The 23935-nt window shown below is 48.0% G+C and overlaps 2 protein-coding genes across 9 annotated transcripts in view; one reads left to right on the forward strand and one right to left on the reverse strand.

Annotated features, from left to right (window-relative positions):
* SLC29A4 (solute carrier family 29 member 4) overlaps nt 1-7333 on the forward strand; it is a 47895-nt gene extending 40562 nt beyond the window's left edge. For 6 of the 7 annotated variants that reach the window (XM_084819190.1, XM_084819186.1, XM_084819188.1 and 3 more), the window contains one exon: nt 4856-7333. In XM_084819190.1, the coding sequence (XP_084675316.1) occupies nt 4856-4998 (143 nt within the window). In that variant the 3' untranslated portion in view covers nt 4999-7333. The remainder of the gene's footprint in view (nt 1-4855) is intronic. The other variant, XM_084819187.1, reaches the window with a different exon arrangement.
* Nucleotides 7334-13378: 6045 nt separating this feature from the next.
* The window catches only part of TNRC18 (trinucleotide repeat containing 18), a 135113-nt gene continuing 124556 nt past the window's right edge, over nt 13379-23935 (reverse strand). For both annotated transcript variants that reach the window (XM_084818305.1, XM_084818304.1), the window contains exons 26-29: nt 21949-23255; nt 20488-20724; nt 19314-19388; nt 13379-15388 (exon numbers count right to left, since the gene is read on the reverse strand). In XM_084818305.1, coding sequence (XP_084674431.1) covers nt 15182-15388; nt 19314-19388; nt 20488-20724; nt 21949-23255 — 1826 coding nt within the window. In that variant the 3' untranslated portion in view covers nt 13379-15181. The remainder of the gene's footprint in view (nt 15389-19313; nt 19389-20487; nt 20725-21948; nt 23256-23935) is intronic.

Consider the following 23935-nt stretch of genomic DNA (forward strand, 5'->3'; position numbering starts at 1 on the left):
TGCGGAAAAATACACAAATAATTCCGTAAGAGGGTCGGCAACAATTTACGTAATTTGCCTTAGTACGTAACATTTAGCATTTTGTCACACATTCCATTCAACTTTCCCCCATGTATATTTACCAGTCTCAGCAGAAACTTCCGTATTTTCCTACAACAACTTTGTGTAACTTTGGGGAAAGTTAGAAAAAAGATCTGGAAGTCTGCAGATTTCGAGATGGAAATCTGTGAGGTCAGTGTGCAGCAGATTCCGCAGGTTGGATTCTTAGAAATCTGAGCTCATTTTAGTCCGTCTCAAATTTCTCCAGCATCCCTAGTATTTCTTCATTACTTCAGAATGTGGAAGCTAACCCTGCTGAGTCCCCCCGCCCCCGCCGCCATTCTGCTACTTCTGCCTCAAACTCCTGCCTTGATGGCGCCACTGTGAGTCACGTCCCTCAATGGATGCTATGTCCCGTACACAATTTAGGTTACATTTTCTTAGAATACCAATTAAACTAAAGCACTGCCCTCCAGTCCTGCCTCCATCAGGCCCATATGCCTTCCTTCCTGCTAATCTCATCCCTCTGCTATAAATACGAAATCTCACCTGGACGCACTCAGGAGGTGAGCAAAGCGCACTCCAAAATATCTGGGCTGCTGCCGTATTTCTGAAGAAACACAAAGAGCGAAGAATAACCACAAGCGTTCCCCCATTCTCCCCCGCCCCTTTCTCTGAAGAGGATATTTTCACCAGGCCAGTGTAGATGCTTTTATAAACAGGATTCCATTCCCCACCCTTTCCACCTTCTGAGGTGCCCCACTGCAGAAGACGATTATCTCCCCATCCCAAGCCTTGCACGTTGCATTTCGAAAGCAAATCAAACAGCTTCATCACTACAGCAACGGTTTTGCATTTCCATGGTGCACAGCGGGCAACTGAACAGTTTAGAGCACATCTGCTAAAGTGAAGCTCTGATGTTAGTAAAAGCCGGTGATGGGGTGATGTTGGAAAGATGCAGACAGACAGAAGGTAGCTGTTTGGCTCTCAGAGAGGTGCAGCGGAGGAAAAATGCGTGTTTGGGGCCATTTGTATTTGCAATACAACTGAAATTTGATACACACACAAACACACACCATTTAAAGCATCAAACAGCCCTTCAGACAAATTTGTTGGGATCCGAGAAGGAAGCAGCTAATTGCTTAAGAATATATATTTATCAGAACAGCTTTCCCCAACCTGGTGTCCTACAGATGGTTTGGACTGCAACTCCTATCAGCCCAGGCCAATATGGCCAATAGTCAGGAGTGCTGGGAGTTGTAGTCCAAAACATCTAGAGAGCACCAGGTTGGCAAAATCTGTATTAGAATCACTACTAAGACAACAGAAATCTTACCATATTAAAGCAGAACATTTTGGCTTCTGTCTTTCTCTTGTTTCCACGTTCATTGGATCAGATGGCATTTCTATGGCCACACTTGATCAATCAGGCTGTAATTTTCTGAACAGAATTCCATTGTTCCAGCTTTAAGATTTTAATATTTCTGTTTTGTTACTCAATCTAATATACAGTCAGGGCCAGAAATATTGGAACAAGGATAACTGTTTTGGCAGTTGGCCTCTGCACACCACCACATTGAAGTTGAAAGGAAACACACCCAGATGGGAGCGAAGTCAGGACTTTCAGCTGTAATTCAAGGGGTTGGACAAAAGTGGGGCACTACCCATTCAGGAAAGACAGCCAGTGGCATACACACACACCCGTCGTTGGTGGCTCATAAGTAATGGAACGAATGGCTGACAAGCAGCTGCATGGCCAGGTGTGGCCTGTTTCCTGGGTACCCCATGACCAATCAAGCAGGTAAAAGGCCTGGAGGTGGTTCTGAGTGTTACATTTGCATTTGGTAGCTGTTCACTGGAACTCCCAACATGAGGTCCAAAGAGGTGTCCATGCGAGTGAAGGAGGCCATCATTAGGCTGAGGAAACAAAATAAACCCATCAGAGAGATAGCAAAAACAGTGGGAATGGCCAATAAAACAGTTTGGAACATCCTGAAAAAGAAGGAATTAACTGGCAAGCTCAGCAACAGCAAAAGGCCTGGAAGACCACGGAAGACAACTAAAATGGATGACCGCAGAATTCTGCTCATGATGAAGAGGAACCCTTTCACAACATCTAGCCAGGTCAAGGATGCTCTTGAGGAGGTAGGCATGTCATTGTCAACATCTACAGTCAAGAGACGGCTTTATGAATGTAAATACAGAGGCTTCACAACAAGGTGCAAACCACTGGTAACACTCAAGAACTGAAAGGCCAGATTAGCTTTTGCCAGCAAACATCTAAAAAAGCCTACACAGTTCTGGAATAAGATTCTTTGGACTGATGAAACCAAGATTAACTTGTACCAGAATGATGGGAAGAGAAAAGTATGGAGAAGGAAAGGAACCGCTCATGATCCAAAGCATACCACATCATCTGTCAAACATGGTGGAGGCAATGTTATGGCATGGGCATGTATGGCTGCCAATGGAACCGGGTCACTGGTGTTTATTGATGACCTGACTGCTGATAAAAGCAGCAGGATGAATTCTGAAGTGTGTAGGGCTATACTTTCTGCTCAGATTCAGCCGAATGCTGCCAAACTGATAGGACGCCGCTTCATATTGCAGATGGATAATGACCCAAAACATACAGCAAAAGCTACCCAAGAGTTTCTCCAGGCAAAGAAGTGGGATGTTCTTCAATGGCCAAGTCAGTCACCTGATCTCAACCCAATAGAGCATGCTTTTCACTTACTGAAGATAAGACTGAAGGCAGAAGGACCCACAAACAAGCAGCAGCTGAAGGCAGCTGCAGTAAAGGCCTGGCAAAGCATCTCGAGGGAGGAAGCTCAGCATTCGGTCATGTCCATGGGTTCCAGACTTCAGGCAGTCATTGACTGCAATGGATTTTCATCCAGGTATTAAAGGTGATCCTTAAGTCTGAAATGATGTTGGTTTGTTTCATTACTTATGAGCCACCAACGATGTGGGGGGGGGGTGTATGCCACTGGCTGTCCTTCCTGAATGGTTAGTGCTCCACTTTTGTCAACCCCCTTGAATTACAGCTGGAAGTCCTGACTTCGCTCCCATCTGTGTGTGTTTCCTTTCAACTTCAATGTGCTGGTGCGCAGAGGCCAACTGCCAAAACAGTTATCCTTGTTCCAATATTTCTGGCCCTGACTGTATATATTGAGATGCACGTGCAAAAAATATATATGCAACATTCCAATATATTTTCTGCTGTGCTTCGGCTATTCATTTTAGGGTGAGAAGACAAATGCAATGTTTTCCTACGAATAAATATGCGTACATTTCAGGAAAGTTTTTTTTTAAAAGATCCAAAAATCCACAGACTCTGCACAGCCTGAGGAGGCCCGCCTGTAGTGGATTCCACAGGTTGGATTCTTAGAAATCTGAGCTCATTTTGGTCCATCTTGACCTTCTCCAGCATCCCTACTTGTAGTCCAAGAGATCTGGAGGGCACCAGATTGGAGACAGCTGGCTCTAATACCCTTCTAACTAAGTCCATCCATGCTGGAGGCCATCACCCCATCTTGTGGAAGCTATGTGCTGTGCAAAGATGTCCTGCCTTTTCTCTGTCCCAAATCATCCTCCATTCAGCTTCCTTGGGTGACCTCGGGTTTGAGTACTACCAGAGGGGGAGAAAAACTTCTCTCTCGCGCGCGCTCTCTCTCTCTCTCTCTCCTTCCTCTACACCAGACCTCTTTCCACCATGGATTTGCCCCTATTTCCTCTCTAAAGCCATCTAAGCTCCTGGCTCTCATCTTGTGGCAGGGAATTCGATAACATGTGACTTATAACAGGGGAAACTATCTGGTGTGTGTGTGCATCTATATATGTTAGGGCCAGAAACTGAAACTGAGTGGAGGTAGGAGGGCGGTGGCTGAGCAAATTCTCACTCCTGTTTGCCAAGCACGTTCAGTCCAGGCAGAGCCAAAAAGGATTTTGAAAAAGGCAAGAAAAAAGAAAGTATTTTTTTAAACATCATAATTATGCTCTGATTGAGAAGTGACCCCAATAAAATAGCATGATTCAAAAATCCATTTTCTTTTCCCCATAAAGAAACAACCCCACATTTCAACGTATCTGTCTCTAATTGTATTGATTTTAATTGCAAGCCTTTTTGGAAGTTGATCTCATCTGAAAAGCAGGGCATGAATAGTAATAGTCATAATAGTAATAATAATAGTAATATTAATATTAATAATGGTGTTGCTGTTGTTGTCATTATTATTTTAAAAGTCACACAAAAGTAGCTGTGATGACCATAAGTAAAATTCCAAAATCCATATTAGTATAATGCCTTTATTAGGCCAACCAAAATATCACAAAAATGTGCAAGCTTTCGAGGTCTGCAGATCTCTTCATTAGGCAAGATGTTACAAAAAGTGTGTGTGTGTGTGTGTGGGGGGGAAATAGGGCAGGAAAAAGAGCCTGACTTGATGGTGAGGTCATATTATCTGCATGTTCAGAGTCCCAAGATAGAATGGGAGAGGAGGGGTCCACAGACATTCAAATTAGGCTTTGCGGGTCATGTGATGGTTACAGGAAGGACCTGCTGCTGCCCCTAGGCAGGAGAAAAAGAAGAGAAAATATGGGATCCTCCAGTTTTGAAAATTATGATATCTTGCTGTTCTCAGAAGTGTTTTCCATGTTTTTGTGGTCTTTTGCTTGGCCTAATCAAAGCATTACGTTCATATGGATTTTGACATTGTGAGTGAAGTTTTACTGGGGATTGCAGAGAACAAACATGAGGTTTAAGTGCCATCTTGTTTAACCTCCCTGCCTCTCTGTCTCATTTTCCCTTTCCCAGGTAACACCATGACTGTATCCTACATGACCGGGCTGACGCTGGGTTCCGCTGTGGCCTATTTCGCCTACAGCCTCACCAGCACGTCCCACAGCAGCTGCTTCCGGACCGAAACCTACAATGGCTCGATCACGGCAGGGTACTGAGCGGGGCTTCTCAGAAGGCCACGTTCTGCCCGTGGGCTGCAGGCAAGCTGGAGAGAGACGGAGTGGTGGTGGTGGGAGAGACCTTGTGATATGTCGCCCTGCAGGAGCAGCCCGAAGTGCTATGGTGCCCGCAGTGGGAAACGCAGACGACACCCTCACTTGCACGCATACTGACTTAGTGTGGCACACGCTCCACGGGGACATCCTCCTGTACGAGTCCCGTTGAAATGAACGGCCGGTTTGTTCCAACTGGGTTTGTGCAGGACCACTTTCCTGTGGGCCGGATCTCGCTGTCTCCTATGCTGCCACCCTTAGTGGCATCCAGACCCCCCATTCCGAGGCCGCCATCTGACACCTTCCTTTGCAGGAGGGGCCGCATTGGCTGTCCTCCATTTTGTTTGGGCAGGGGGCTGCCTTACGGTTGGGAATAAAACACACACCCTCCGCCCGCCCACGATGATACGAATTCTCCTTCTACACTCACGTCGGCCTGGAAGAGGTCCCACAAAATTAGGGATGGGGCGGCCTGGCTTTTGCACATGGTGCTGTACGCTTTTGTTGGGAAAGGGATCTAGGAGGAAGATGGCCACCCCAGAAGCTTTGGTCCTAATGGGGCATTGTTTCTTTCCTCAAAACTCCCTCAGATGTTGGTGGTGTTTTGGATAGGGAGGAATCAGGAAACACCTTTTCTCTTGGAGCTCCTCTAACATGACTGATCTTGCCACCTCCGTGCCAAGTTTCATCACATCTGAGAGTTGTCTGATTAAATACACATTAAAAATAGGCATGCTTATTTTACATTATGGAGGAGTGTAAGAGCTGGTCACGTGGTGCTGCTTTTCCTGGTTCGCACTGCTCAAGGCTGCAGGTTGGATCTTTGAATGTTACTCTGTTAAAAAATCAACAATACTTCCTTGAACATACAGAGCTAGCTTGTAGGAGAGGAGGGCTTTCATCTCATCTTCTTCCTGACCTACTAGTTTTCTCAGTGCAGGGCAGTTATGGGAGACTGAAGCATTCAAGCATGAGATTTCCCCTAGGCCTTTCTGCCGTTCTGAAGTGGTGCAGTCCTGGAAAAGCTGTCCTGTGTGAACCTATGAGCCATGCTGGCAGGGCCGGTCCTGCCATTAGGCAGAGTGAGCCAGCTGCCTCAGGCGGCAAACACAGTGAATAAGTTAAGCACCAAAAATGTTCTGTTGCTGCACCAGGGACAATAGTGGACACTTTAACTCCTGACTGTAGGTGCTTTTAAGTCAGGCCGGTTCCTCAACTGTCACTGCCATGTAAACCAGATTCACTTGCCTCAAGCCAAGAACATGCAGGATGTAGGTCCCCTCAAGCCGGGACTGACCCAGTTGCTTTGTAGAAGCACTAAATGTATTCCCTGCCCCAGCTGCCAATAAAGACACGTGATGCTTCCCTAATGAGACAGCCGGGGGCCTTTAGTGTTGGCTTCTTTTAAGCTCACTTGCTGCTAATGGGGGCTTGTTTTTCACACCTGCCAAGGATGCCCAGACACGGAGTTCAGAACCATTGGCACAGCTACAGCCAGCTTGCACATCTGTATCTTCACTTTGTGCCTCCAGGATTCAGGATTTCCAAGAGGCAAGCCGTCCTCTTTATCTGCAGCACCTTCGGCATCTCAGAGCCTGGTTGCTGCAGATGAAAAACACATGGGTGTGTTTGTGTATGTCGGCAGGTGATTTGGAGAGGAAAGCGGGGGAAGGGTTGCTGAAGCCTCCATCCACCAGGTGCTTCTCTCCATGACTCCCAAACTTATCTACCCACGGTGGCTAAGAAACATCTGAGAACCCCAAGTGGAGGAGGGGGTGCAGCCGGCTGGCTGGCCGGCCGATTAAGGACCCATTCTTTGCCGCCTCCAAACTGCGTCTCCCCCCCCCCCCGGCATTTTTGCAGCTGTTTGGCCCAGCACCGCGTCTTCTGCCAAATGTCTGTTCTGTCTCTTGCACACTCCTGAGTTCTGCAGTCTGTGTCATCTCTGCGTCCGCATGACACACCCGCAGCGCTGATTTTGCGAATCAAGTCAGTGTAGTGCACCATCGTTCAAAGCCACCCAGCCCAAACAACATGGCCGATCCCCCATCTTCCCCACTCGGTGTGTGCATGCCCAGCTACGTCTCTTTTTCAACATGGCTGACTCATCCTCGCTCACATCCACAGGGCACTGGAGCCGTTGGCCAGGCCAAGAAGTCATCTCTTAGGAGAAAGCAGGGACTTCGCCCCCACCCACCCCCATTTCTCTGTTGTGGATTCTGTTGTGCGTGCGTATGCGTGGTCGCTGATGAATAAAACTGTCAGGTTGGGTTTTTTTCCTATGTGCACTGGCTTACTCATTCTGCTTCAATTTCTTCTCAGGGGGTGGGCAGCATATCAGCATCCATCAGGTACTGCTCAGACAGGGCACCTTGGTGCAAGACCCTCATGTTATCACTGATTCTGCAGAAGCACCTGCAACATTTATGGTGCAAGTCCAACAGTGGCCCCAGGTAGGGATGCTGGAAAAATGCAAAATGGGCTAAAACAACTTCGAATTTCTAAGAATCCGACCTGCGGAATCTTCTGCGGAGCGTTCCCCTCAGGTCGCACAGAGTCTGTGGATTTTCAGATCTTTTTTTTTTTTATTCTCCCCAGATTTGCACATATTTATTTGTAGGAAAATACAGCAGTTTCTGCCGAGAAAAAGTTGAACGGAATGGAGGACAATATGCTAAATGTTATGTACTAAGATAAGTTTTGTAAATTCTTGCGAATCCTCTTACGGAAGTATTTGCGTATTTTTCTGCATGCTGAAAAAATGTGCATCCATCTGTGAGCGGCTGACAGAACAAAAGGCGCCCGACAATCGGCAAAATACAGACGGAGCGAATTTTACACTGTCTGTGCACGTCCCAGGTTGGGAAACACAAGCCCAGCGTTCACTGCAGCGCTCTGGATTCGAGATTGCTAATTTGCTTCCAACTTGGCCAGCCTGGGCCACTATAGAAACTGGAGGGTGAAGAGCTGGAGCCTGACAGAATCTGGAGCTTGCCGCCCTTCTGGACTGCAGCTTCCAACTAACATTTCTCTCTCCTGGCCACCGCCCGGCCACCGCCCCCCAACCACCTTTCATGCTTTACAAGTGCTCGCCATTCCGTATATGTTAGAAGAATTGCCACTACAAGACTGTTCGCCAGTCCAAAGTAGGGATGTACACACTGTGTAAAATCCAGTCCATCTGTGTTTTGCGGATGGTCAGGCGCCTTTCGTTCCATCATCCGCCCACCCACAGAATCGATTTTTTTCTGTCCCGGAATTCACACAAATTTGCAGTTGTGTAAATGCACATCAGCGCAAATCCGCATGCGTGAAAATGCGCAAATTCCCCTAAATGCACATTTTTGTGCTTTAGCCTATGGGGGAAATGTGCATTTCTGGCCAGGTTTTTTATTTTGCTTACTTTTTTACCACAAAATTTGCACACAATTTGGGAAAGAGAAAAACAGTCTGCAAGTCTGCGGAATCCACCCAAGAGGGGAAAAGCCTGTCCGCTGCAGAACCCATGGGTCAGATCCATGGAAATCCAAACTCGCTTGGTTCCTTTGCAGATTTCTCCAACATCCCTAATCCTAATAGAAGATGATGATAATAATAGTAATAATAATAATATACCCTGAGCATGTGCAGTTTTGCATGAAATACACTTCCACCATCCTGACTACAGGAAGATGCCATGCTGCGCCTATCACCTGCTGCTCTCTGGGTGACCTTTTGGGTGTGGGGGCCCTGAACCATGGCTCCAGCGTCCAGCCTTACTTGCACCACCAACTGAAGCTAAAGTTGCTGGTGTAGGAAGGGGCCTACCGCTCCCCCTCCCCACTCTGTAGACAGACCTCTGGTCAGATGCACCAGTGTTCCTCTCTCTGCTCTTCAGCTCTAGCTCCAACAGAGCAAGATGCCCACAGTAGTCAGCTGGGGGAGTACAAGACCAAAGATGTAAAGCCAGCTTCCCCAACCTGGTGCCCTCCAGATGTTTTGGCTATCAACGTCTGTCAGCCCCAAACAGCACGGCCAGTAGTCAGGATTGCTAGGAGTTATAGTCCGAAACATCTGTAGGGCACCAGGTTGAAGAAGCCTGATGCAAATGTGCCTGGTTTTATTTCACGTTTTTATTTATTCATAATATTTATATACCGCTCCACATCCAAGCAGATTCCGGAGCTACCACCCCCCAAACAAATAGGGGAGGATATTCAGAGAAAATATCATTTACTCAGGAAAAAGGGTCCCTTGAGAAATCTTAGCTTAGCTTGAGTTTGGGATTTCTGTGAAGAACCCTGTTTGCACAAATGCTCCTTTTAGGAGAGAAACGAGAGATAGGTGGCAGAGCTTTGCAAGCAGAAAATCCCAGGTTCAATTCCTGACATCTTCAGTTTAAACACATCAACAGATTTGCAAGTAGCAAGGCTGGTAAAAACCAACCACCCTTCCCGAGTCTCTAACAAAACTCTTCCAGTTTGCCTATACCAGTCTTCCTCAACCTGGTGCCCTCCGGTTGTTTTGGACTTCAACTCCCATCAGCCCTAGCAAACATGGCTCATGGTCAGGAATTCTGAGAGTTGTCAGAAACATCTGGAGGGCACCAAGTTGGGGAAGGCTGGATAAACAGTCCTGGATACGATAGGCCAAGCGTCTGACTCAGCACAAGGCATACTGGTTTGTACGTGCTATTTTGTGAACAACCCGATTGCTGGATGGGGGACCAATGGCATTTCAGATGGTCATGGTGCTAGGAGCTAGTTTGGGTCCTGACCGCACAACAGCTGCCTGAATATGCAGCCCTAGCTGAAAATCCAGATGGAAGCACAGATAAAAGGAAAATACACATTAAAATACAGGTGAGCTTGCTTGCAATGGAAAACCGCCTCCAAGCAATGCGAACAAAGCCAACGAATTCCAGCCAGGCTGGCCTTCAGGGGACAGCTGTCATCTGCCATTGGAGGAAAGAGGTGAGTAGACCATGACCTCATGCCACCAGGTGGCACTACTGGTTTCCCTAGGAGCCACCGGCATGGCATGCCCAGCCCCTAAATGCTGACCAAGGTGCGAAATGGTGGCTGCTCTTCGGGAAATGGGCATCTGAAGCGACCCACTAGGGAAACGAGCAACCACCCCTCGTCGCCCTCCCGTTGCCAGCTCAAGAGGCTGCTGTAAGCCAGAAGGGAGGGCATCATGCAGATGTGTGTGCTCTGTGTTGTTGCATAGCCCAAGCGCTTGGAAACATCTGCCCACCTGCTTGGCAGGGCTGAGCCCAACCTTGCAGTCCGGCAGTGGCTATGCAGCTGTCCACGGCATTCGGAATATTTCTGGCTTGGCCTCTGTGTCCCTGTTCGTCTCGGGGCTTATGGATGGCAACATTGCTTGCAAAAGCAAAATGCAGGTTCAAGATGATCTTTTTAAAGATGAGAGCCTGGTATAAAATAGCCTCCTCTCCCCTTCTCCTTGAAAGGTTTGTGCCCTGGCTGTCCAACCCAAAGCTGAAGAACATATAACATTTCCGAAAGATGGCAAAGAAAGGGAGACCAGTTTGAGGCAACTGCCATGAAAAATTAGCACTAGGCTGAACTTTGAGCAGGGAAAACATTCAGTCTCAGTTGGGGAGGGGCAGGGAGCAATGGAAAGCAGGGCAAAATGCCTCTTTTGCATTTCCATGGTGGGTGAATTTCAACAGAGAGCACCATTCCAGCCCATTAACAATGGCAGGCAGCGGTGGCAGCCAGGAGCTGAGAGTGTTTCACACCACCCTGCCCAAAATTTGTTCCCACCTCCAAAACCAGGCAAAATTCCCTCCTGCCAGTTTCACAGCCTGTGAATGGGGCTGCAAAAGTGTGTGTTCTTACCCAGCAGTGCAAAAAAGATATGGTACAAATATCATCAAGATGGCATTGTTATCCGACTAGGCTGATCATACACAGAACCAGCATGTATGAAGAGTGGCATGAAACAAAACACACACACACACACACACACACACACTGTTTTACAACCCACACTGTAAAACACATTTTTGTGGAAACTGAGTCTTACTAGGAATGGAGAGTGCTATATCTTTGTAATACATTACTGACATTTCTTTATTTGAGTTCATCCTGGAAGTAAGGCAGGATATATGTTTTTAAAAGAAATTAAGCAAATATAGGTTCCACTGTCCTTATCCATCTGCAGGGGAAAAAGTGGGGAGATGGATAAGATCCCTGGTCACCCAAACAACCTTAGGCATTGAAAAGAGAGAGGGGGATGTGCAAACCTGAGGCACATCCCTATGGTCAACTACATATGCGTGCCATGTATGAACTGGCCCTTTAAAGAGGTTGCAAGACCTCAGCTCAGCACCAACATGTTGGCGTTCTCGGCTCCTGCCTCCTGGGATTCTATCTCACCTCTGATGTGGTCTTTGTTCCTTGCTTCCAGACTGCTTGGATCACTGTAACTCCCATCTTGTCCTTCATAGCAGCCCTTAGCGAACTGAAACCAGACAAACTGAGGGGAAGGCACTTGTCTCAGTGGTAGAGCAAAAACATGGCGTGCAGGTCCCTGATTCAATCCCCGACATCTCCACGTAGGGCTGGAAATATTGTTGCCTGAAACCCTGGGTAGCTGCTGGCAGTCAGTGTCGGCAGCTTCCTATATTCCTATTCAAGGGTTAAATGTAGCACAGATAGATGCAAACTGTTTTAGGCTGCAATCCTATGCATGTTCAGACAGAAAAAAAGCCCTACAACTCCCAGCATTCCTCAGCCAGCCATGCATGGCTGGCTGAGGAACGCTGGGAGTTGTAGGGCTTTTTTCTGTCTGAACATGCATAGGATTGCACCTTTAGTTGTTCAGATATTTTAATAAATTTGCAACCCACTTCATAAGATGCTATTAAAGGAACTGGAGGCTTTGAGTCTAAAAAGACAGTTAAACTTCACCAACCGGCTAAACTGTCTTTTCAGACTCCGAGCCTCCAGTTCGCCTTATAGCCTCTGATGAAGTGGGTTGTAACCCACGAAAGCTCATGGTAATTTACTATCGTATCTGAGCAACTGAAACACTTAAGTCTATATGTGCGCTACACTTAACTCTTGAATTTGTAAACAGAAGGCTAATGTGGTCATAATATTATTTACTATAATCCGACGTTAGCATGGTCTCTGAACATGACATTGGGAGGGAGCAATCCTGTGCGGATCGATGGTCGCCTCCGAGCCTGGGGGCGACCACCTATCCAGTGCAGGGAGGGAGGAGTGGCGAGGAGCGGATCTCCTCCCTGCTCCCGTCACCCTGCTTTCGTGGCTAGACAGCCGATTCCAGCTGTCTAGCTGCGGGACCTCGGAATGCGGGGAAAGGCGGCCAGACAACACATAGGATGTGTCGTACTGGCACTTCTGACCTCCCCACCCCTGGGAACGCCCCGTTTCCCCTGCTGCATGCTGCTCTTCCGAGCGTGGAGCGCAGGGCTGATCCGCGCTGCCTACAAGGTGGCACGGGAGGGGGTGGAAGTCGGTTCTCCGGGTTGTCTGACTAGCGGCCATAGAATTGCACCCTTAGTTAGGAAGGGTTTCTTGGAGAAGGAAAGAAGGCACTAGTGTGAAGTCACTTGGAAATGGAATTCCTACCTTGGCCACTAATGGTTTTAGGGTGGCAGCTACATTCTGGAGAGACTGAAAGGCCTCACAGGGCATCCCAATTTTATAGGTTGGACCCATGAGACAGGACAGCTCACGTAACGATAAAAAAGCCAGGCAAAGAGAGGCAGAGTCCTGAGTGTTCGTTTTTCAATTGATTTTTTTTTTATGAAAAAGGATCACACATAATTCAGCAACAAACAGAATGCAAAAAAGGGGGGGAATTGAAAACATAAAAAAACATAACAACACAGGGGGAAAAGGGACAAAAAACCTGGCTCCTTTCCTCTCGATTGTCTGCAAAAAATCCTTGTGTTCCATAGAAGGCAATGGGCAGTTAAGTGCTTTCTATTTAACATTCGCATAAATTCTCTCTCTCTCTTTCTCTGTGTCTCTTTAAACATTTGCTCACGTAAGTTGCTTCTACAAATACAGTACACAGTTTGTATGTAAGCAATGTTTGGATCGCCTGTTCCCCTGTGTTCTCTTTTTACAGTCACAATCCAACAGGAAATAAAAAATAAGAGTCTAAATGTCAGACTGTGTTTGCTTTTATAATTTCATAATTTTTCACAGCTTTTTAAAAAAAGTTTATATATTTATATATATTTATATATTTATATTTTATATTTATAATTAAAAAGTTGAATTCATTTTGCTTTTTTTCTCTCCTTTCCTTTCCTTTGCCTTTTTTGTTTGTTTTCTTTTTCTTTAAAGAGGCTTATGATACAGGGGAAAAGGGCTAAATGAGTCTCTTGGTACATTAAAACTGTACAGAGTTGTTGTGTGTGTGTGTTTTAGAAATTTTATCCACCAAAGCTGCAATTCAGGGCTGGAGAAGGTGGGCAGTACAGGTCAGCACCACTGTGGTTCTTTAAAAGTAGGTTGCGAAGGATTCTAAAAGGGGCTGCCTTTCTCCCAGTATTTTTAGTACTCCATTAGTATCACAGCAGATAGTAAAAATCTGTCCATGTAAGTAAATAAAGTAGCCCCCCACTGTAGTGCTGGCATGGTACAGTCCATTCCGGGCAGAAACAATCGGGTTGTCTTGGTTTTGTAGTGTATGAGTTTGTTCTTAAGTGCAAAAACACTGTGTCTAGTCCTCCACCTTGCCCTGCCTCAGCTGTGACCTCAGAACCACCTCTGCACCCTCTCAAACCTACTCTCTTGTTGGCCTTGTCCATATTTAGGCATTCACCCTGCCTTGAAATGGCAAGAGGCAAAGTCCAGGGCTAACTGCCCACAGGGAGGAAAAATGGCAGGGATGGATGGATGAATGGATCAACAGATTTCTGGAGAGGCAGAAAATGCTGGATAAGCGATAGTTGTCCATAATGTGTTGAGCTTAATGCAGGCTCCCAGAGCCACAGCCAGCAATTCCTGCATGGGGATTGCAAGGTTTCCACAAGTGCCATCTTCTCCCTAATTTTTGTGAGTGGTGCTGGTGGGGAGGTGGAGAAAGGCTTTAGCATTTCATTCTGTATGAACATCCAGGAGTCTTCAGAAGGTGGTTTGTTGGGTCCAGACGTTGTTGGGTTTTTTAAAGTGTTCCATGGTTTCCCGAAGTGGGAGCAGCAAACGACCATCAGCATGCTTCCCAAACAAGCTTCTTCTCCCAAAATCATGTTCTATATTTAGGAAACAGCTGATGGAAGAAGAACCCGTGGTTTCTAAGCAGAGCCTAGTCACTTACATTCAACTTACGTGAGGAAGGAAACGTTTTTGTTCAATTGCATCTGCTTAGAATAAAAAGGGCCTCACAATCCCAAATGTTTGGAGGGGGGTGGCAAAAAAATGAGTCAACACCTGATCTCTCTCGTCCATCTGCTCAGCCCCCCCAGAGAGGGATGTCAGTCAACAGATCTTTGTCTGAGCAACACTTTCTCAGCTGTGGCTTCCAGAGCTGTCTCCTTGCGTCAGTTCTCTGTTGGAGGTGGGAGAACAGGCCTTTGAGACAAGAGGGATCAACAAAATGTCTGACCAGCACTCGCTCAGGTTCCTCCCTAACCTCGGATTCTTCCGCAAGTTTATTTGCAGCTGGTGAGGAAGGATGGATGGGGACCCAGAAGGTTAGAGAACATCAAGTCCAGAAAGTGTTGGCATCCTGATATATCCTATGAAAGTTTGAACCAAAAGGAGAGTGAGCCTGTAGTTCAACGTCAATGTGGCACGGCACCCCAAAGCAGAACCAGTTTGCAAAGGACAGGAAACAAGTTCGCTGCCAGTATCTGTAATGTGTTTTTTGTGTTTTTTCAAAACCGATTTCCCTTCTTGTGCAAGAGCCAAGCAATTGGATCCATCTCTGAGTTGAGTTCAGGAAACCCCTTGGAAAAATCTCTCTCTTTTTTTCAGAACGATGTGACGGAACATTAAACAATCACGCTGTCGTTAAAACAGGCACATACTTTCATTTCGTCCCATTCTCCTTCCTCTTCCTCCATGGAGAGGTGGGGTACATTGATCTGAATGCTTTGGGAGTGTGGGATGCCTCCCAGGTTTCCTTTTTCCAGAAGTCGCTAGCAGATGACCGGTACCCCATCTGTACTGAATATCATGCCCGTGGTGGGCTCATACGTCCCCGCTAGGTAGTAAAGGTCTTCGCTGTCCTGGTACTTCTTGGTTTTCAGCATCTGCTCATATTGTTCCAGGTCTACCACCAGACATTTGTGCGAGATTGTCTGGACGTCATTTTCATCCACGTGGGAAGACTGGTACAGCGCACGCTGGATTAGAACAGGAAGAGAGAAAGAGACATAAGCTAGAGTATGTGGAATGCTACTACACCACCTCTGGGCTGTAGATACTCCAGAGCTAAAGCAGAAGGAGCAAGAGCATAAGAAGAGCCCTGCTGGATCAGACCAAGGGTCCATCTAGCCCAGCATTCTGTTCACACAACCTGCTGCCCACAGGAAACTCACAAGCAGGACATGAGTGCAACAGCACCCTCCTGCCCATGTTCCCCAGCAACTGGTGTACACAGGCATACTGCTTCTGATACTGGAGGTAGATAGAGCCATCAGGACTAGTAGCCATTGATAACTTTATCCTCCAGGAATTTGTCCAGCCCCCTTTGAAAGCCATCCAAATTGGCGGCCATCACTACATCTTGTGGAAGTGTGTTCCACAGTTCGACTCTGCGCTGTGTGCGGAAGTCCTTCCATTTCTGTCCTGAATCTCCCACCAATCAGCTTCATGGGAGGACCCCACTGGGTTCTGGTGTTGTAAGAGAGGGAGAAAAATGTCTCCCTCTCCACTTCCTTCGCACCAGGCAAAATCTTGTACACCTCTATTATGTCTCCTTGCTCACCTTCGATCTAAGCGAAACAGCCCCAACGACTGCAAACTTGCCTTGTAGACGAGGTGTTCCAGCCCCTTGATCATATCCTCCATTACTTACAGTCTTCTAAAGTCTCTTTCCTTGTTTTCCATAATAGCTTTGAACTCCAAGTCCTCAGGAATTTAATGTTCTCCAGTTGTCTGGCCTCCTCCCTCATCTCCTCTTATTCCCTCTTGCTATTCCCTCCCGGGAACTAGTACTTCCCGAGATTTGGATAGTTTCCAAATCCCAGGAAGTATTAGTTCCCCTCTACTCAGCACTGGTTAGGCCTCATCCAGAGTACTGTGTCCAGTTCTGGGCATCGTACTTTAAGAAGGATGCAGACAAACTGCAGAGGGTTCAGAGGAGGGCAACGAGGATGATCAGGGGACTGGGAACAAAGCCCTACGAGGACAGACTGAAAGAACTGGGCATGTTTAGCCTTGAGAAGAGAAGACTGAGGGGAGATAGATTGGATTTGTCAAAAACAAGTCCTGCCAGACAAATCTGATCTCATTTTTTGACCAAGTAACCTCCCTTGTAGATCGTGGGAATGCTGTAGACATCATATACCTCGACTTCAGCAAAGCTTTCGACAAAGTGCCCCATGATATCCTGATGAGCAAACTAGCTCAAAGTAGGCTAGATGAAACAACGATCCGGTGGATCCACAGTTGGCTACAGAATCGGACTCAAAGAGTGCTTATCAATGGGACCTTCTCAAACTGGGGAGAGGTAATGAGCGGGGTACCGCAGGGCTCAGTCCTGGGCCCAGCGCTCTTCAACATTTTTATTAATGACTTGGAGGAGGAGGTGCCGGGAATGTTGATCAAATTTGCAGATGACACAAAATTGGGAGGGATAGCTAATACTTTGGAAGACAGAAACAAAATTCAAAGTGATCTGGATAGACTGGAGCGCTGTGCGGAAAACAACAGAATGACATTTAATAGGAATAAATGCCAAGTTCTGCACCTAGGAAAAAGAAACCAAATGCACACTTACAAGATGGGGGATACGTGGCTCAACAACACTAGAAGCGAGAAAGATCTTGGAATTGTTGTCGACCACAAGCTGAATATGAGCCAACAATGTGATGTGGCTGCAAAAAAGGCAAATGCTATTTTGGGCTGCATTAATAGAAGCATAGCTTCCAAATCCCGGGAAGTACTAGTTCCCCTCTACTCAGCACTGGTTAGGCCTCATCTGGAGTACTGTGTCCAGTTCTGGACACCACACTTTAAGAAGGATGCAGACAAACTGGAGAGGGTTCAGAGGAGGGCAACAAAGATGATCAGAGGACTGGAAACAAAGCCCTATGAAGAGAGACTGAAAGAACTGGGCATGTTTAGCCTTGAGAAGAGAAGACTGAGGGGAGATATGATAGCACTCTTCAAGTACTTGAAAGGTTGTCACAGAGAAGAAGGCCAGGATCTCTTCTTGATCATCCCAGAGTGCAGGACACGGAATAATGGGCTCAGGTTACAGGAAGCCAGATTCCGGCTGAACATCAGGAAAAACTTCCTGACTGTTAGAGCAATACGACAATGGAACCAATTACCTGGGGAGGTGGTGGGCTCTCCCACACTGGAGGCGTTCAAGACGAGGCTGGACAGCCATCTGCCAGGGATGCTCTGACTTGGATTCCTGCATTGAGCAGGGGGTTGGACTCGATGGCCTTGTAGGCCCCTTCCAGCCCTACTATTCTATGATTCTATGATAGGATAGCGCCCTTCAAGTACTTGAAAGGTTGCCACAGAGAGGAAGGCCAGCATCTCTTCTCGATCATCCCAGAGTGCAGGACATGGAATAATGGGCTCAAGTTACAGGAAGCCAGATTCCGGCTGAACATCAGGAGAAACTTCCTGACTGCTAGAGGAATATGACAGTGGAACCAATGACCTAGGGAGGTGGTGGGCTCTCCCACACTGGAGGCCTTCAAGACGAGGCTGGACAGCCATCTGTCAGGGATGCTCTGACTTGGATTCCTGCATTGAGCAGGGGGTCGGACTCGATGGCCTTGTAGGCCCCTTCCAGCCCTACTATTCTATGATTCTATGATAGGATAGCGCCCTTCAAGTACTTGAAAGGTTGCCACAGAGAGGAAGGCCAGCATCTCTTCTCGATCATCCCAGAGTGCAGGACACGGAATAATGGGCTCAAGTTACAGGAAGCCAGATTCCGGCTGAACATCAGGAGAAACTTCCTGACTGCTAGAGGAATATGACAGTGGAACCAATGACCTAGGGAGGTGGTGGGCTCTCCCACACTGGAGGCCTTCAAGACGAGGCTGGACAGCCATCTGTCAGGGATGCTCTGACTTGGATTCCTGCATTGAGCAGGGGGTCGGACTCGATGGCCTTGTAGGCCCCTTCCAGCCCTACTATTCTATGATTCTATGATAGGATAGCGCCCTTCAAGTACTTGAAAGGTTGCCACAGAGAGGAAGGCCAGCATCTCTTCTCGATCATCCCAGAGTGCAGGACACGGAATAATGGGCTCAAGTTACAGGAAGCCAGATTCCGGCTGAACATCAGGAGAAACTTCCTGACTGCTAGAGGAATATGACAGTGGAACCAATGACCTAGGGAGGTGGTGGGCTCTCCCACACTGGAGGCCTTCAAGACGAGGCTGGACAGCCATCTGTCAGGGATGCTCTGACCTGGATTTCTGCATTGAGCAGGGGGTCGGACTTGATGGCCTTGTAGGCCCCTTCCAGCCCTACTATTCTATGATTCTATTTTCCCACCCCCTTTGGGTTCCTTCTGCCCTGCTCGGGGTCTGGGTGTGCCATGGGCTTTGAGCAAAAAAACAACAACATCCCCACAACCCACTTCCAATTCCTGCACCACGAAAAACTAAACTGAACATTAAGAATAGTCCCATACGTTGACTTATACTGTAGGACTGATTCTGCTGCTGCTGCTCATGGCGAATGCTTCCGACCCCATCTCTATGGGCTTCTTTAGCATTGCATCTGGAGTCTCTGCCTGCAGCTCCCTCCAGAACTTTGACTGGGTCATCTGCAGCCAGGGGCCGGAAAAGACCGCCCTTTGCTTGCGCATGCGCACACACACACACACCTGCGCACATCCCTCATATACTGTACCTTTTTGTGGCTTGCAACTGTGAGCCACTTTGGGGGATCAATATCAGCTAGAAAGCTGAGTATTAAGCAAATAATAGCTATGGCCAGGGTGAAGGAGCTTTGGACGCATTTGGCAATGCGTGCAAAGACTGGCAAGTGTCCTCGTCATGGGAAGAACAGCTGCTCTGTTTTTGCCTAAAAGTCACTTGAAGCCATCACAAAAGGCCCATCTGCTCCTACACACCTCCATGAAGTCTTTCCTCTGGCTGGAAGCCTGAAGCGCGGTGGAGAGGCTTCTGCTGGATTTCTGATCCCAGCGCTGAAATCAGGAACACCAGGCAGAGGGATAAGTGCGGGGGAAGAAACAACCAAGGGACAAGAGTAAGGTTAGAAGGCAAAGCCAGCAATGTTCCAAGCTTTCTGCAAATGTAACAGTCATGCCTTTTGAGTTCCCTCCAAATCCTGAATGTCTAAGGGTACTGGTGGTGGGAACTCAGTAGGGGAAGAAAGGCAGCCACTGTACATTTATTTATATTTATTTATTTTATATCCCGCCTTTTTTTCTTCCTTAAGTAACCCAAGGCAGCGGACATAATTCTCCTCCTCTCCATTTTATCCTCACAACAACCACCCTGTGAGGTAGGCTGGGCTGAGAGTCTGTGACTGGTCCAAAGTCATTCAGGGAGCTTCCATGGCCGAGTAGGGCCTAGAACCTGGATCTCCCGGCTCCCAGCCCAACACTCTCGCCACTACACCACACCAGCTTATTTATATCCCCCCTTTCTTCCATCGTGGAACTCAAGGGGGCTACATGCGGTTCCCAGGTGGTCTCCCCTCCAAGCACCAACCAGACCCAGACCTGCTTAGCTTCAGCACAGTGGCTGCCTCATGTGCCTTCCGACCATGCCCTGGGACATGTTCAGAGACGCTATATTATTTGACATATTAAGACTGCAAGGTTCAATCGATTAACAAGAGAGATTAATGAATTAAAGAAAAAGGTGAGGCCGGATTAATTCAGCTGCACAAGCCCTAGAACATGTGGATTAACGTATGGACACTGGAGTCACTGCACTTATCTCAGTGGGGAGTTATACTGTAAAGAGACATATGTGGCAGTAAGTGGATATTTTTGAGCAAGCTTGAACCACCCTTCTCCCGTCAACATCAAAGTCTGTGGAACGGCAATGTGCCTGTCACATGCGCAGGATGTTCCAAGCAGCGGAGCCTCTGCTGGTATAGAGCGCCACGCATGTACTGGAGCCCGCATGGGGTTCAGAGCAAAAAATATTATCTACCAGCAACCAAACCCCCAATGATACCAACTCGACCTTCTTCTCAACTGATTGTGGAAGCTGTTCCTCTCCAGGCCAAGCCCAAACCTGGCACTCTGGATATTCTATAAGAAGGTCACCTACCTTGCCTTCGTTGAGCTTCTTGCCAGGGTTGGTTTCTTCTGGGTGGTAAAACCATTTCACTCTGACCACCATGTTGTTCCCCCAGGATTCCCACATGCTCTGGATCCGTCCAATGTAGGGCAGGTTGGGCCGGCCAGCCGACAAGAAGACGGCACAGTCTCCAATGCGGATGATCTCCTTCCCGCGGACAATGGCCTTGTAGAAGAGCTTCCGGGCTTTCCCCTTCATCCCACGCCTCTGCGGAGTGAAAGAGTGCAGAGTTGCATCAGCGTGGTGCCTAGTCACACATAGGGGTGGATCCAGACTTAGTCATACTTAGCAGACCAGGGATGGGGAACCTCTTTCAGCTCTCGGGAGCCGCATTCCAGTGGTGGGCAGAGCCAAAGGCAAAGGGGGCAGGGCCAAATACTGACCAATTTTAGGTCAGTATTTGGCCCTTTAAATTTAAAAATTTAAATTTTTTTAAAGCTCTTTGTCAGGGTTCCCCCTTAGGACCTGGACCGCTTCAGCAACCCTGTAAGGATCTCTTCCCTCCTTAAGAGTCCCACCTTCCTTCTTTTACCTTCCCCTTCCTAGTAACATGGGGTTTAGGCTGTAGGCATGGGGTGATTGACACTCTAGACACAAGATTTAACCCTAACAGTTTACTAGGAAATTAAAGCAAGCAAATCACAACCAAAGGTATTTACACAATAGAGCTGAGTGATAGAAAAGGCATTAAGATAAAATCAAAGTTGCACAATGCAAGTTCTTTTGCCCTAGGGTAAATGAACCTGCATTGTGCAACTTTTACTTTCACTTAATGCCTTTTGTATCACTCAGCTCTATTGTCTAAATACCTTTAGTTGTGATTTGTTTGCTTTAATTTACCAGTAAACTGTTGTGGTTAAACCCTATGTCTACAGAGTGTCAAGTCACCCCACGCTTACAGCCTAAACCCCACGTTACTGGGAAGGGGAAGTTTAAATGAAGGAAGGTGGGACTCTAAAGGAGGCAAGAGAACCTTACGGGGTTGCTCAGGAGGTCCATAAGGGGAACCCTGACATTCTTAGTGCCAATAACTAAACCTTAGGAGAGGCATTTCAACCTTTTAGAACGCAAAGAAACTGCACAACCCACCAAAACATTGGGTGGTTGGGGGAAAGGGGGAGTGGTCCTCTGGGGACCCCCACAGGGCTGGTTTGAGTCCCCAGGAGGGCCGGATTTGGCATTTATTAGGCAATCTAACCCTCTCCCCCAGCAAAAAGGAAATAAAATGTCTGTAGCAGCATGAAAACAACTCAAAGATGGTACTCTACAAAAGCTCACTGAAATAAAACAGCTTCTGCCGCACCGCTGGAAAACGAGGAGCAAAGGGGCCAAGCAAACCCTGGATTGAAAGTTGTGCAGCCTTGAGCCACAATACGGAGGCAGAAGACACAGCACGGCATGATCCAGAAGGCCCCAGGAAGGCCTGCTCACCTGGGTGGGCTTCCCAAACCACTTCCAGAGCTGCCGTGCAGGCAGGAAGGCAGCGATCTTGGGCCTGTTCTCCACAGAAGGCAGCCTCTGGCGCTTGGCCAGCTCCTTGGTCGTGGGCAGGTGGATCCCCTCGCGCTTCTTGGGCCGGCTCTTGTTCCCACTCTGCTGCTGCTTCTGCGCTGCCTGCTGCTGCTGCTTTGGTCCTTGCGGGTGCGAGGCTGAGCGGGACTTCCCCGACTGCTTGGCCGGCTTTGGCGGGAGGGCCTGTGGGGCGGAAGAGGCACTCGGCTGGGATTCGGCCGCCTCATCCTCCGAACTGCAAGACGAGTCTTCATCCGTGGTGGAAGAAGAGGAGGAGGAAGAGGAAGAGCTGGAGCTGGAGGAGGAGGAGGTGGAAGAGGAGGAGGAGGAGGTGGAAGAGGAGGAGGAAGAGCTGCTACTGCTAGAGGAAGAGGAGGAGGAGGAGGAGTTGGATGAAGACATGGGGGTGGATGCCCTCGAACTGGCCGAGCTGCTGTCTTGGGCTCCACCTCCGTTCTTCTCCGCTTCCTCGTCGCCTTCAGACTCTGAACTGCTGCCGCTGCTGTTGCTTTCGGACTCATCTCCTGCCGGGGCTGGTTGGCCTTGATCCTCTTGATCCTTCGAGGGAGCCGGGTTCTCCCCAGAGCCCCCAAACTTCCCCCCAAAGTTAGGAGCTGAAGGTTCTCCGCTGGCTGACTTGCTCCTGGAAGGTTTCTGCTTGGTGTCGGTGCTCGTGATGGAGTTGTAGCTCAGTCCCAAGATGTTCTTGGCCTCCCTCCTGCTGGCCAGGTTGGAATCTCCCAGCATCCTCATCGCCTCCTTCGTCTTCTTGGTTTTCGGGGACATGACTCCCTCGTGGTCTAGCTTGATCAGGATCTCACTGTCTGGGATTTTCCTCTGAGCCTTGGCCGTTGACCCGAACTCTTGGGACTCCTCGGTGGATTTCCCTTTCTTAGATTTGACTTTCCCGGAGGAGCCGTCAGAAGGACCAAAGGCCGCCAGCACGCCTGGCTTCTCGGCGTATGGCTCGCTCCCACGAACGTTACTGAACACCGGAGACTGAAAGGCGGACTGGGCTGGGCTGTGCAGTTTGGCGGAGATCTTCATCTTGCCGCCTTTACTGTGGTGTTTTTCTTCCACTGGAGCTGCGGAGTTCCTGGCAGGGATCTGCTGCTGTGCTTTCTTTGAGCCTTTTACAGTTTGCTTGCAGACTGGCTTTTCTGGAACAAGGGAAGAGTTTCCTGGTGTTTCCCCCTGGCTTGTCTGTTCTGTTAGGATGTTTTCTTCTGGAAAGAAGCAGAAAGTTTAAAAAAAAATTAAGATGGCATTTGCAGCAGACTGGGATGCCTGTACCATAGATCAGCCTTTCCCAACCTGGTGCCTTCCAGATTTACAGCTCCCAGCATTCCTGACCAGCTTAGGGCTCAGGAGAATTGAAGCCCCAAACATCTGGAGGGCACCATGTTGGGGAAGGCTGCTCTAGATCCTGGGTGGATACCCTCAAACACTAAATGATCATGTACAGAAATTGGTGAATGACCAAACAGAGTCAAGATTTTGAGGAAGGTGGAAGCAAACCTATTTGTCTTAGCCTTCCCCAATGTTGTGCCTACAACTCCCAGCATCCCCCAGCCAGTGGCATTGATGGGAGTTGAAGTCCAACACATCTGGATGGTACCAGGTTGGGTAAGGCTAAGTTAAATGTTTCCGCTTCTGCCTTCCTCAAAATCTTGATTCTGTTTGGTCATTCACCAATTTCCGTATATCTTCTGCCTAAGCATGCATAGGATTGCACCCTTAGTTGTTTGGGAGAGAGAGATGATAGATATCCTAGATGACTGATCGATGAGTATCAACTGATTAACTGCTTTAATCCACATGCATCTGCATATTAAATAAAACTTGAAGAAGCGATGGTGTGTGTGCATACATGAGCGGGGGCCCCGCAAAAGAAGAGGCGCTTCTT

Source organism: Heloderma suspectum, chromosome 12 (genome assembly GCF_057233095.1).
Source record: "Heloderma suspectum isolate Gila_16-S chromosome 12, 16-S_ref, whole genome shotgun sequence".
In the NCBI taxonomy this organism is placed as follows: Eukaryota; Metazoa; Chordata; class Lepidosauria; order Squamata; family Helodermatidae; genus Heloderma; species Heloderma suspectum.